The sequence below is a fragment of the Mauremys mutica genome, chromosome 5 (assembly GCF_020497125.1).
Source record: "Mauremys mutica isolate MM-2020 ecotype Southern chromosome 5, ASM2049712v1, whole genome shotgun sequence".
Classification (NCBI taxonomy): Eukaryota; Metazoa; Chordata; order Testudines; family Geoemydidae; genus Mauremys; species Mauremys mutica.
Genome location: NC_059076.1, coordinates 85,615,910 through 85,630,122, shown reverse-complemented (window position 1 = coordinate 85,630,122; position 14,213 = coordinate 85,615,910). Strand labels below are relative to the sequence as shown.

Here is a 14,213-nt window from a genome sequence, read left to right as displayed (position 1 = left end):
AATGAACAGGAAGTGTTTTTTTTTTTAAATTCAAATTAAAGCTTTTGCTGATGGGTATTAAATGAAGTATTACTTGGGATCCAACATCTTGAATATATCTTTAATGTAATCTTAGTTTTCATATGATAAATTAAGAGTTATATAGCACTTTACAGGGTTTAACTAATAGTCCCTGAATGGCCAAAGGGAGGATGGTAGACCGCTATACTGTTTTAATTTGGAGAAACTGAGATAGCCAGGTTAACGTGTGATTTGCTCACACAATGAGCTGGTAGCTGAGCTGAGATTTGAACACAGGTCTGTCAATGATGCTTTATCCATGGGATGATGCTGTTTGTATAAGGAACAGTCTTATTTATGCTATTTACATAAAGTTCTAAATTATTACATTTTTGGTCTTTTATATTTTTCCCCAAACGTTTCAATGGTACTTAACCTAGGCCAGACGAAACTGAAATCTGGAGGTTAGATGCTGGAATAGAACTGTTTAGAAATTCAAGCAAAAAGTATCACAAGAGTGCGAACTCAAAAGAGGAATGAAAGAGAGCAATGAAAAGTGTTAATCATATTTTGTTCTGTGATTCATAGGATGACTGGGATTTTTAAATGTAGCCTCACCTACGCTTGGCATTTTTTGTTTAGTGTGGCACGGTAGCTGTGATCTGTTCAAAGACTGTCTAAGTCAGGGGTAGGCAATTTATGGCACGTGTGCCAAAGGCGGCACATGAGCTGATTTTCAGTGGCACTCACTCTGCCCGGGTCCTGGCCACCGGTCCGGGGGGCTCTGCATTTTAATTTAATTTTAAATGAAGCTTCTTAAACATTTTAAAAACCTTACTTACTTTACATACAACAATAATTTAGTTATATATTATAGACTTATAGAAAGAGACCTTCTAAAAATGTTAAAATGTATTACCGGCACGAAAAACCTTCAAGTTGAGTGAATAAATGAAGACTCGGCACAACACTTCTGCAAGGTTGTCAACCCCTGCTCTAAGTAATTAAGTTGCCTTATGAAAATGTGTTACTGATGTGGCAAGTTTTGAAATATTACCGACTGTAAAATCACACCAATTTTCTAGAAATATCACTTGTTTCATCATTAGCTCAATAATGATTTTTTCATAAGGTTATGTTTTCCCAAGATGCCTGACCTGTCTCTCCCACTCTGTACGGAGTGTACGTATTGATTCACATGTAGAATCACAGTTAATATTGTAAGTTATTAGAATTTATTTGTGTGTCTTTCACTCAGCAAGGGCAGATAGAATAAAAAATAGAAAAATCTGATTGTAAAGTGACACTCTCCTGTTCTGAACAAAAATTGACAGTTTTGTCACAGCTCAGTACTCACTTCCCTTATTCAGAAGGTGGTCCTCACCAGATAATAAGGATTTCAGAACAGACCTAATTACAGTCCTAAACTACTTCAGTGCTAAATTAAACTTCATCCTTTACTTTCCACCACTTTAGCATTCATTCTGTATTTCCTTCTTTTCTGACTTTAAGGTAAGTATGTAAAAATGTTTAATTAGAATTTTTGAATTCATGTCCCCCATTTTCAATCTAAATTGTTTTCTGATATTGATACCCATAACAAACGTGGACGGGGATTTGAAGAATGGCAAGAGGGGAAACAAATGAAACCTTTCAAAGTGTATTAGAGTCCAGGCAATATTAGAAATGTATTCTATCAAAATACATTGGTAACTGAACCATTGAGCACACTTATCCTTATCTAAGTACAGAAAGTAACTTTATTTTAAAACACCACAAAACCCTTAATTAGCAAAGGTCATGTTGTGCCCTTCATCTGTACACACAGGGTGCAATCCTGGCCCCACTGAAAAGTTACTAAGAATTTGGAGCCAGGATTTCACCCACAATCTCTGTTGACATTAATGGGTGTTTACTGCCTGCATAATCTGTGGCCGCATCAGGCCTTATTACTATGCCCTCTGCCCCAACTTAGTAAAGCTCTTAGATACATCCTTGAGTTAATACTAGAGCTGAGTGTAAATTTTTGGACTAATAGTGTCTTTGCTGAAAAATTCAGGTCTGGTCAACGTGAAATTATTTGAGAATTTGACATGAATTTGCCAAATAGTTTTGGCAACCAAAGGGGGGGGGGTTGGAGGAAGGGGAAGGCTTCCTCCTTTTTGAAGCAGTTAGCTGAGTGGTTTAGGCGTTCACCTGGGATGTGGGAGACCTGTGTTCAGTTCCTCTCTCTTCCTGATGTGGAAAAGGGATTTGAACTTTGATCTTCCCCATTTAAGTAGAGCCCTCTATCCACCAAACTATGGAGTACTGTAACTATGGAGTATCAATCTGTCCTGTTGAAGCTGCTCCACTTTGCATAAATCGGAGCAAGGTTCGAACTTGACTCTCCCACAGCCTAGGTGGATGCTCTAATCACCAGGCTATAGAGTCATTCTTACTCTAATTCCCAGGCCCAATAGCTACTGGCAGTGAGTTGTCATTCATAGTTCAAATCCATGCTCCAGTGACTTTAGTTATTTATACACAGTAGAATAGCTTCAACAGGACAGACTGAGATGGACCTACAGCAGTATATTCTGTAGCACCATGGCTAGGGTACTGTCCTGTAACATGGGAGACCCAAGGTCAAATGCCTTCTCCTCATCAGGCAGAGTGAGGAGTGGAATCCAGGTCTTCCACATCCCAGGTAAATACCTAATCACAGTGATAACAGTTATAAGTGACTGCTGCCTTCTCTTCCTCCACTGGAGAAAATATTTTTTCATTTGATTTGTTGGACCCTAAATTTGCTGGATTTTTTTTTTTATTTTTGCAATTTTTATATTCAGTTTGACTTGAACTGATCTTTTTTTTTGGAATTTCCAGTGTACTAAAACATCAGTTTTTCACCCATCTCTATTCAGGACAACACTAGACATTCAGAATCTTTCAATGTTTAATAGTGTGTAAAGGGTTTGATTTAAATTGCAGCATAGCAACTATAATCGGATAAATGTTTAAATACACCTTATTTCTTTAGGAAAATGGATACCAGTAAAGAGTTAAATGCAAAGTGTGTGTGTGTGTGTGTGTGTGTGTGAGAGAGAGATTCTAAATCCAGAGGTGTTAAATTTCCTTTGTTGGCACTAGTTTCTGCTGAATGTACAGGATATATATGGTGAAGACTAAACCCTTCCGTTAACAGTCTGAAGTGTTTTAACAGAACTGCGTGGCACGCAACATCATAAAACTTAGTCAAAAGATTGTATTAACAACCATTTTTTAACATCAAAGCATATTAATTTTAAGTATATTGCCTACTTCTTTGTTTCCAAAGTGTATCAATCAACTTTAATTACAGAAAAGTCTAACCTGATAAATTCATTTCACAAATGGTAATGTGCAGAACTAGGTTAGACCTTGGACTCCTAATTTGGGGCATTTATTTGCAGTAAAGATGTGTTATGTTAATGTATATTTGTAGTATGATGTAAGCTTTACCAGGCAGTATTTGGCATTCACTAGTGCTGCTCCCAGGGTTCACCTTATGGAGTTAGGTCTGCATGCTACTGTTGAAAGGGAGGGGTTCCCAGCCTGGTGGAGTCTGAGAATCTTAAGGGTCGACAGGGCAACACAAAGCATAAGCACATGGATCTCCTAGAATGACTTTACCCTTCACTGTGGTCTTTAGTGGGCTCCTCCCTGCCGCATTCCCCAGCCCCTTAGTAGCAAGACACTTCAGCAGCTGAGCTGGCACTCTGTTCTGCCCTGCCTTTTTCTGTGAGGGTGGTCATAGCTGCAGAAAGGAGGCTACAGCTTTAATCCCATCTCAGATTTTCAGTCAGAAATCTGCAGGGTCTCAGGGTACTCATGCTTCATAGAGTGGTTCCTTCCCCCTGCATATGTAAAGTTTCCTCAGAAGCACTTTATGGACTCCCCAGAACAGGACATACAGCAGAGGTGCTGCTTCCCAAAGTCCTGTCTAATTTTTTTTGCTCCTTTTGCCTACGTAAGGGGAGGTGAGCATCTGGTCCCCCATTTGTTCATTTCCAGTTAACAATTCCAAGCTGGTCCCTAGCGTGCAGGTGACAAGAAAAGGGATGGAATGGTCAGCCTCAGCCAAGAGGCTTGGCAAATGCTTTGTCTTTGAGTATATGAAATGTTTGAAGCTTGCCAGTGTTCACAACAAAATGGGAAGAATGGTCAGAAAATGTTAGATAGAAAAAAGTACTCACTACAATGGAAGAATGGAATTGGTGGAAAACTGAGGACAGTTTTGACCATAATTGAAAGGATTGTGATTTATGCTACCCATTTCTTGAAGAATAATAGTTGTCTGTATAGTTGACAGCTATTGTCATGTATAGGAGTTACTCATATTATTTAGAAGTGACTGTCCATTTTGTTGGTGTATGTAGGCTAGAATTATTTTATGGCAGAGTATTTGCTAGCTATGCCAGATAGAAAGAAATGCCAATAGAGTAGAATTCTATAAGTAAAACTGGAAACTTATTGATGTAAATTTTTTTGAGTTTCAAGCTCTACTTCTATCAGGGCTGTGACACAAAATAGATTTTTTTTTCCAGTGTAACAATTCAGTTTTCATTAGTTGATAAGTTTGTGATGTGTTTGTTTTGAAAGGTGTGTTTATAATAAAAAAAGCGGTAGCATGGAACTGGTAGTTAGGAGACCTGAATTCTATTCTGGGTTCTGCCACTGATTTACTGCAAGACCATGAGCAAGTCACTAACTTCTCCATACTTCAATTCTGCCATGTGGAATCAGGATAACAGTACTTACCCATAATTGCAAAGTGCTTAGCGAGCCTCAGATCAGAGGTGCTATGGAAGCTCAGTGTGGTGCAGGGGCGTAGTCACGGGTGGGCCACGGCCCACCCACTTAGCATCCGGGCCCACCCTCTAGCCCTGGCTCTGCTTCAGCCCCAGCTTGCCCCACTCTGCCTGTCTGCCTGGTGCTCCAGCCAGGGAGAGCGGCCAGGGGCTTACCCAGCTCCCTCCGCTTGCCCGGTACTTCTGCCAGGGAGCAGGGACAGGGTGGGGGGGCTTTTCCTGCTCCGCCCGCCTGACATTCCTGATAGGGAGCGGGGGCTTATGGTGGGGCACCCATTTTTCTGGGGGCCCCCAATTGGTTGGGGCCTCTGGCCATACACCTTTGGTCCAGTGGCTAATCTGCCACTGGGAGTAGGGCGAGCTTCAGGTGACCCCGTGAAGGCAGAGGAATCCTCAAAAAAGGTAGGCCTGCCGCTTGGGGAGCCAGGCCCAGCGTGGGACTGGGCTGGGGGCCATTGCCGCACCTTCTCCCAGAGGTGGGTGTGCACCTGGCACCCTGGGCAGCCCTGGCCAGAGCATCCATCACACCCTGCAAGGCTGGTTGGAGGTGGTTGTAGGGAAGTGGGCCCCAATCCCTCCCCGATCATTTCCTGCTCTCTTAAATGTCCCATCCTGGCTATGCCACTGATGTGGTGATGGTATTATTTTATTTCATTTTCATGTGAATGTGTCTCACTGACTAATGTCATTAGCCTGAACCTAGGAAGGATTAATTTGGGTAGGACCTCTTCCTAGTCAGATATTAGTGTCTCTATTCCATCCTCCTCCTCCTTGGCCTCTCCACTGCTTTGGATACTATTGAGCGAAACTTTCTTCTCGACATCTTATTCAAAATGCTTGTCACTTTCCCCATTCTCACCATCACTTGCTCACATAACCTGGTGTTTGTCTTTGGCTCCTCTCTCCCTATTGCAATACCAAGCCATGTGCAATCCTTATTACATCTTCCTCCATAACTTCTCTAATATCCGCCCTTTTCTTTTTTCCCTAAAGTTAAAAATATTCAGCTCCACATCATCTCCTTTCTTGATTACTGTGAACTCCTCCTTATTGGCACTGCGCCATAGATTTCGCTCTGGTGGCCAACTAAACTAACTTTAAAGCTGTTTTGCACTGGTGAAGCAGCTTTAATTTAACACGGGAGGATCAGTGCCTAGTCTAGAGTCCTAGACTAGCTGTGTGCTTCTGCTAAAATGATTGACAGACATTACAATTGACTTACGAGTGAATACGCTCCTGCAATGAGTGGGGTCAGTTCACATATGTCTTTGTGTGTGAGATGTAGACATGCAATTCCCATTGGCTCATAGGAGCTGTACAGATGTATCTGAGAACAAAATTGGATCTGCTGTCTAGACACTAGAACAGCTCTACTTTGGTTCACATTCTAAAGGATATCTTCACAATTATAAAGACTAGAAACTTTTTTTTTAAATGAAAGCTTTAATTCTGCAGACATGTATGAGACCACCAAAGAAGACGTCCAGGTTGGGCATATCACTGATTACTGATTCAATCTCTATCACAATTACTTTTCTGCAAGGACTGATGAATTACTCTTTTATATTTACAGGGCTAATTATAACCACATCAAGAAAGCTAGACCGAGAACAGCAAAGTGAACACATACTGGAGGTAAATGATTCTTTTAGATCTCTGAAATATAACAACTGCATAGAACATAGAACCCATTAATTTACAAGGAATAATATTTACCATATGAGATACTCTGCATAATGAATTTTGGAAACAGAATTAGAGAGAGAAATTAAACCTTATTTTTAACAAATAACAATTCACAGAACTAAGCTCCTGATAGTAACATAGTGTGTCAGTATTGTTATTTTTAGAACATATGTAAGACAGAACTAACATGCGCGCTAATTTTTACCCTGAAACTGAGGTGTTGTGGTTCTTCCAAATATGGCCTGAGATCAGAGGCATTACCATGGGAATACTTTGGTTTTCTTTTCTTTTTTTGCTGTCTATAAATGTGAGAATAGTTGTTTCATAGCTGCCTTTTGCTGAATGTGACTATATATCTCCAAAAGATGGATGCAGACTTTTAATGTTAGAATATATGGATGACATGTTAGAAGGATAACATGGAATTTTTCCACCTATTGTAACACAATTATCTGTCACATTCAAAACTTAAGGATAATTCTGCTTGGGAACCTGCATTTTGACTTGAACATATGTCTGGTAAGTTAATAGGTAAAATATTAAACGCATGTCTTGTGGATTCAGAGTCCAATAATCTAGCTATGAAACCCTTGCCCGTTTCCTTTGCTTACTTACATCTGCTTTTAATGGATGAACTGGAGTTTAGTGCTCAGCTAATACCATCTATTTGTTCTGGAAAACATTATTTAGAACAGAAACTCAAAAGATTGTGCTATATATAACCCAAATATACAACTAGATCAATATTTTGTGCTGTTACTGTGCATGTTGCAGTTTCTCTGACATGAAACTGCCAAATTTACATTTGTATGCATTCTGTAAAGTGTAGACCCTGTCCTTTATTCAACTTTATTAAATGTCATTTACCAAGTAGTGCATCTGCTCCCATTTTAAGAGTTGATCTACAGTTTCTGGGCAGATGAAATACTTTTGAACCAGAAATACAATGAAAGCATACTTGTCTTTTTACTTTTTCTAGTACAATCCTTTTGTTAACAATCAGTAACTGTGCTGTTACTTGAACTTCTTAACACAGTTTATAAGCATTATAAACACCAATTAAATCTCTTGCAACCCCTGGGTAAGAATTACTGTACCACTCAACCAGACGGTGGCTTTTTGTTTTAATTAGTGGGGTGGGTTAATTATCATCAGGTAGAAGTACAGAGCTCACCCTTTGCTGAAAAATAAAAATAAAAAAATCTGGCTGTGGTGACCAGTGTGTTTGCGTGTAAGGTGAATGAGTCAAAGCTTCCGTTACCTGCTCAGGAAGGGGAGTTGGCTTCCTGCTCCCCTCTCAGTGTATCCCCCAATATAGGCAGTCTGTGCAGGGCAGTAAGAAGGCACTTTCCATACCTAAACCCTCAGCATAAACACATACGTTGACCCACAATCTTGTCCAAACTAGGTTTGAGAGCTCATTCACATGTAACATCATAGTATCTGTTCCATTGGCCTTCATATTATAGGTCACTGTTTTCTTCATCAGCCCAGTAAAATCCTGGGTTCTGTTAGATAGGCATCTTTGTGGTACAATCCTGTGTGTTAATTCATGAATCTTGCAGAATATGATGTGTTAGATGAGCCCTTCTTTTGACTGTCTTATATCATCACCTTTATTGATATCCCAGAGTTTCATCAGCCTGGAACTTATGTCTGCTCAGGTTTTGTTCTTGATCAGGTTTTGTTTTGTGGGTCATATTTAATATCCCATCCAGTATATTTCAGTTTCTTCTGGTTCTTTTGTACTTGTAAATGGAAAAGGTGGTTGAAATTTTCTCTTCTTGTTTAAATTCTTGGATTACTAAGTGCTACCATACCACTTGCTTTCTCAGTTCTGTCATGGCACAGTGCTGATTCCAACATCCACAGTGAAGGCACTGATATTCACAGTGATATTTACAGTATATCTAATACTTCAGTGGACATTTACTTGTTCCTGAGCTCTAAGGCGATAAAAAGAGACTGCAGTGTCAGCTAGGGAAACTAACAGTAGGGCTGCATCATCAGTCTTGGGTTTAATCAAAATTTAGAAAGACACTAAGCCTCTAGAAGGATTCTATGAAAAAAATTCAAGAAATAAACTAAACTAAATATACTAGTGAACTTATTCCTTGATATCATCTGTGATCCCCTGCATGCTACCTACAGCACAAGAGACCTCACTGAATCAGGCTTCACAATGTGCTGGTTATGCACACCACCTTCTTGACCCACGGCTACATCCGTGAAGCTGGGGGTTGAATTTAGCCCTTCAATTCCAATTGAAGAGCCAATTTTTGCCATCAATTTGATTTTCTTATCACCTTTGGAGACAACGGGATTACACAGCTCTAACAATAGGGCAGAATTTAGGATGCAGAATATTTTACTAGTAACAATGAACAGGAAGATACCAGCTTGACTTACAGAGCTCAGACTGAATTTGCAAGCGTGATGTTTTAGTTGGAAAAATCATCTTTGTACATGTAAATCTGCAAAGCCATTGCATTATCCGCCGTTAAATCACTTCCTAAAACCCACTTATACTGTGATCCCTACAAAACAGTTGGGATTGGTCAGGCCGCTGCTGTTTGTGCCCACTGCTTATTACACTGGTTATAATCATGTCAATATTAGAGTTCCATACTTTCACCAATATTTGTTGTATGCATCTTTTTTTTCTCATCCTATGCGTCCATAGATTTCAAGGCCAGAAGGGACCACTGTGGTCATCTAGTCTGACCTCCTCTATAACACAGTCCATAGAACTTCCCCTTTCTTCCATTTGTTACGTATTGTAATTTAAAAAAAAAATTTAATAGCTGCCTTCACTTGCCTTCTAAACCGGGTGGTATTTTAACCTGCATGACTTTCTTCCTCAATTGTGAGGTTGTGGCTAGTTGAGCATCTGGTAAAGTTTCTTTAAACGATTCCCAGTTATCATTCACACTTTTCTGATTAAATTCTTCCTCCCCAGCTGAGTTGGATTCATAATTGCTTTCAACTTTGTGAAATTGTACATTGTAAAGCACCAAGCATATATATTACTGGTTTGGATTTTGTTTGGTTTGCATATTATAAATATGATCAAGTCATGATCACTTGTACCTACGCTACCATTAATTTTTAGTTGTGTGATCAGTTCCTCTTTGTCAAGACAAGGTCTAACAGTATTCCCCATGTTGGGTGCAATACTTATTGAGTTAGGAAATGGTCATCTATTATATTTAGAAATTCCAAGGATGTTTTAGTACTGGTAGCATGAGACCTTCAACATATTGCACTCAGAATCCCTCCCATGATCACAAAATCCACACCCCCCCCTCCACGTTATAGATAGGTGTTTGAGGAGGTCATCCTGTTCCCTAGTGTGAAATGGTGATCGGTAGCAGACGCTAGCTAATACCCATCTTGTGTTTTATCTATTAGGACAAAGATTCATGAGTTTTTGAGATCATTCCGAGTTGCCAGTGGCTTGGAAACAAGTAATGCCATTTTTGATATAGAGTGCAACTCCCCTCCCCTTTTGCCCACTCAGTCCTTCCTAAATAGATTACAACCATTGATTTTAACATTCCATTCATCTAGATCATCCCACCAGGTTTCAGTATTACCAACTGGATCAAAATTTATGCTAATAAATGAGGAATTGTGAGACCTCGTGTTTATTACCCAGGCTGCTAGCATTGGTGTATTGACAGCTAAAGAATTTCTTCTCCTCATGTCCTTTGGTTCATTTGATTAATTTTGTTCTCAACAGTTCAATTTTGTGCTGCCTCCTCCTATCCTCTGTCTTTTCATTCATTACTTTTCTTTTTAGTTTAACATCCTCCTCATTACCCTAGCCAGCCTGTCCCCCTTATGAAATGGAGACCATTGCAACTGTACAGCTCCCTCTCCCACAGAAAGTAGACCAGTCTTTCACAAAATCAGAAGCTTCCATCCCATGCCACTTACCACGCCAGCGGCTCACTTCCAGAATCTTCTGCCTTCTGTCTTCCGTTGCTTGTGGGTCAGGAAGGATCTCTGAGAAGATTACATGTACACTCTTCTTTGCATGCTTTTGAGTTCCTTAAAGTCATCTATGATCTGTGATAAGACCCGCAACACAGATTGTAAGCTCTTTGGAACAGGGATCATCTTTCCATTATCTGTGTAAACAGTGTTTAGCACAATGTGGCCCTGATCCTTTTGGCCTCTGGTTGCTACCACAATACACACAAAAGATAATAACAAATAACTTGTAAACCAGGGGTAGGCAACCTATGGCACGGGTGCCGAAGACGGCACACAAGCTGATTTTCAGTGGCACTCACACTGCCCAGGTCCTGACCACCAGTCCAGGGGGCTCTGCATTTTAATTTAATTTTAAATGAAGCTTCTTAAACATTTTAAAAACCTTATTTACTTTACATACAACAATAGTTTAGTTATATATTATAGACTTATAGAAAGAGACCTTCTAAAAATCTTAAAATGTATTACTGGCACGCGGAACCTTAAATTAGAGTGAATAAATGAAAACCTGGCACACCACTTCCGAAAGGTTGCCGACCCCTGTTGTAAACTGAGCAAATTTGATCTGAAGTAATTTCAAGGCAATAGGACATGATTTTTAGATTAGGACTTCACCTAGCATTATATAAATATTACTTACTGTAATGTGCTCTATGCAAACAATAATAATAAAAGTACTGATTCCTCTTTGGGTTTGGTTATTGGTTATCTCCTGGTATTGGTATACGTTCTCCTTTAGTTCTCCTTTTCCCTTTCTAGGCCATTGTGACCTAATCAATAAAGCTTTAAATTAGAGTCTGCAAAGTATCAAAGGGAAAATTATTAACCATTACAGTATAATGAAAGCCAAAATGTGAATTAGACATTTCCCCATTTGTTAATTTTATGCTGATAACCTTGAAAATAGGTTGGGAAGAAACCCAGAAATTCACAGAATGGTGGCAATAATAAGATGCTGTGCATCTGGCTAATTAATTGAGCGTTGAACAGTCCAGATGGGTTGGTGGGTTTATTCCTTGTGTGCTATTAAAATTGATCCTTGATTGCACTCTTGTTTGCATAGTAATAAATAATGTGCTCCATTCTGTTTGTTTCTAACATTTCCCTATTTTATATGTGTGCATTAAATGGTGTTTTTCTTTTAAATATAGCTAATTTAATTTAGGCTGTCTTCACATTACCCTTTACTATTTGATTTCTGTTTTACCTTTCTTATCACGAAAAGTGATACTTTTGTATCAAAATTCACATTTAAACAATTGTTTTACTTAGTTATTAGTAAGAAACCTACAACTGATATAGTTTTCAGATCATATTTGACTTTCTTCAGTTTTGCAACTTATTTTGTTGGGCAAGGGTAATGCTAATTTTTTTTGCAAGCAGATCTGTTATTCTATACAACTTGGCATTGCCTGTTCTCTTGTTTCCAGCATGATTTCATCATACTTTAGTTTTACTCTAGAAGCCTGTGTGCAGTTTTCTCCATTCACCTTTTTAAGAGAAGTAGTATTTAATAGTGCAGGAAAGCTGCCATATATTTGGATATGAGGATGAGTACATGTAATTTATATTGTTTAATGTATTTGTCACTGATAAAATGAAGATGTATAAGTGCTTAGATTTATTATTTATGCTTACAAATTGTATTATACTACATTTCCAATCCCATCCTTACCCAGAAGTCAAACAACCCTTCCCTCTTCATGTGTAGACAGTCAGGGTGAAATCATATCCCCAGTGAAGTCAATGGCTCAGCTCCCATTTCTGATGTTACCCTCTCCCACAATCTTGTTTTATGTTCATGATATCCTTGCCTCCTGCATCATTTTCATATTCAGACTCCTGAGGTCATCCAACTAATTTGTGAAAGGACCTGGAGGAAAACTTTTTGTTCTCCCCTTACTGAATCCCACACCAGTATTCTCCATAATCCCATAGCAAGCAGCAATCTTCCCTAGAGCAAGTTCTCAACAATATTGCAGAAACTCTCTACCAGAAGAAGTTTCTCTCACTGACAGACTTCTTCTCCCCCATAAAATCCCATATAGAATTAAACTGATGTAGGGAAGAAATTTCCCCCAGAACTTACTGGCAGAGACCTTGGGTTTTTGTTTGTTTTTTTTCCATCAAGCAGGTATCCATTCGGATAAGGTGAGCATACTCCCCACTATCAGTTTCCTAGGATTACATACTGGTGACCCTCAGGCATTCCTGTGTATTTCTATGTTGTAACAAAGAAAATAAAGTAAAACAACGACATAGAACACAAGGGCAAGGAAAGAGAATCAAGAAGGGGAAAAAAAGAGGCAAAGGAAAGAAAACCAGTAGAGGACACAACAGATAACATGGAAGAAGCGACTGCTTCTCTAGGTCAGAAAACACTGTATATTATTGTACATGTTTTGTACGAGAAATAAAAGGCAAAAAACAAAAAGGAAAACCTGAGAAACTGAAAAGAGAAACTAAGGGACAAAAAGAGAGTGAGAGAAAAATGAATGAATGGAGCAAATATTAGATCTGTTTTAATGAATATTATTCTACACATCTTCATTCTGTTTGTCTGGAAAACATCCACAACATCAACTGGAAGGCATGGGGCAGATGGGCAATTGCAGAATACTTATGAGACTTAAATTACTGCTGTTATTTTGTACAGGTATTGTTTTTTAAGAATGCTTATCATGCTAGCAGCTAAATTCTCCCCCCATTGTCACCTTATTTGTTGTGTAGAAGGGCTGTACGTACAGCATACAAACATTGAGCCTGACTCTCTAGCTGTTACATTAATGGAATTGTTCACGTGAGTGAGAGCTGCAGGGTCAGGAGCATTAAACTCAAATCTGTTACCTCTTTACGACAGATATTAAAGTAATTGAAAATACATATTGAACACCTTCTTGTTGGAATTGCTCTTATAGATGTGTTAAATTCATCTATACATTTGGTTCTTTCCCACTTCATAGCTATTGATTTCCTCTTTGCTTTCTAAATAAGTTCAAATTAACGTAACATTTTTATTATTTATTTATGCATCACTATGCTCAATAATGTCAGATCGGCCCTGGAATTAATGTTGAGAAAGATCACTTATTTTTGTGGCCTTTATAAAAATTGTGACTGTTGCTGGGAAAGTAGGGGTAGAGTTTCATTTCCCATTTCCTTTAAATTCGGGAAATATGTGTTCTGTGCTTAGTATTTTTTTTTTTAATACTATCTTTTCAATGTTAATTCAAACTGCGTAGTGCTTTTATGTCTTAAAGTGTTGTTATCTTTTAATGTATAATCCTGTCAAATTTTTAAAGTTATGCACTTGCTTCTTATAAATTGCATCTTTTGAACAGGGAAATCAAACAATAATTGCAAAATAAAACCTTTAAGAAAACACTATGCTAAAAATATATATAAAAATGTTACTACAATAAAGCCATTAACTGAAAAAGCGTGTTAAACTTGTTCGCTGTGGCTGACATTCATGAAGTTAGTATTTCAGCTAGAATGCTGGAAAATAATGCAGTTGCTTTAATGTGTGCCTATTAACTCCTACATGGCACACTTCAAGAGTCAAAATGTTAAGACAAAAAGCTGAATAAATAGAGTCCTTTTCAAATATTAATTGAATATCATTAGCCAGCGTTCTTTGAGTAAATATAGTTGAGGAATTATTCTATGGTTTGTGTTTGAAAGGTATTGGATAAA

At 38.6% G+C, this 14,213-nt stretch overlaps 1 protein-coding gene across 1 annotated transcript in view; it reads left to right on the top strand.

The window, feature by feature from the left end:
• The window catches only part of FAT1 (FAT atypical cadherin 1), a 163,732-nt gene that overhangs the window by 90,305 nt on the left and 59,214 nt on the right, over window positions 1–14,213 (top strand). Inside the window, exon 4 of the mRNA XM_045018049.1 lies at window positions 6,406–6,467. Coding sequence (XP_044873984.1) covers window positions 6,406–6,467 — 62 coding nt within the window. The remainder of the gene's footprint in view (window positions 1–6,405; window positions 6,468–14,213) is intronic.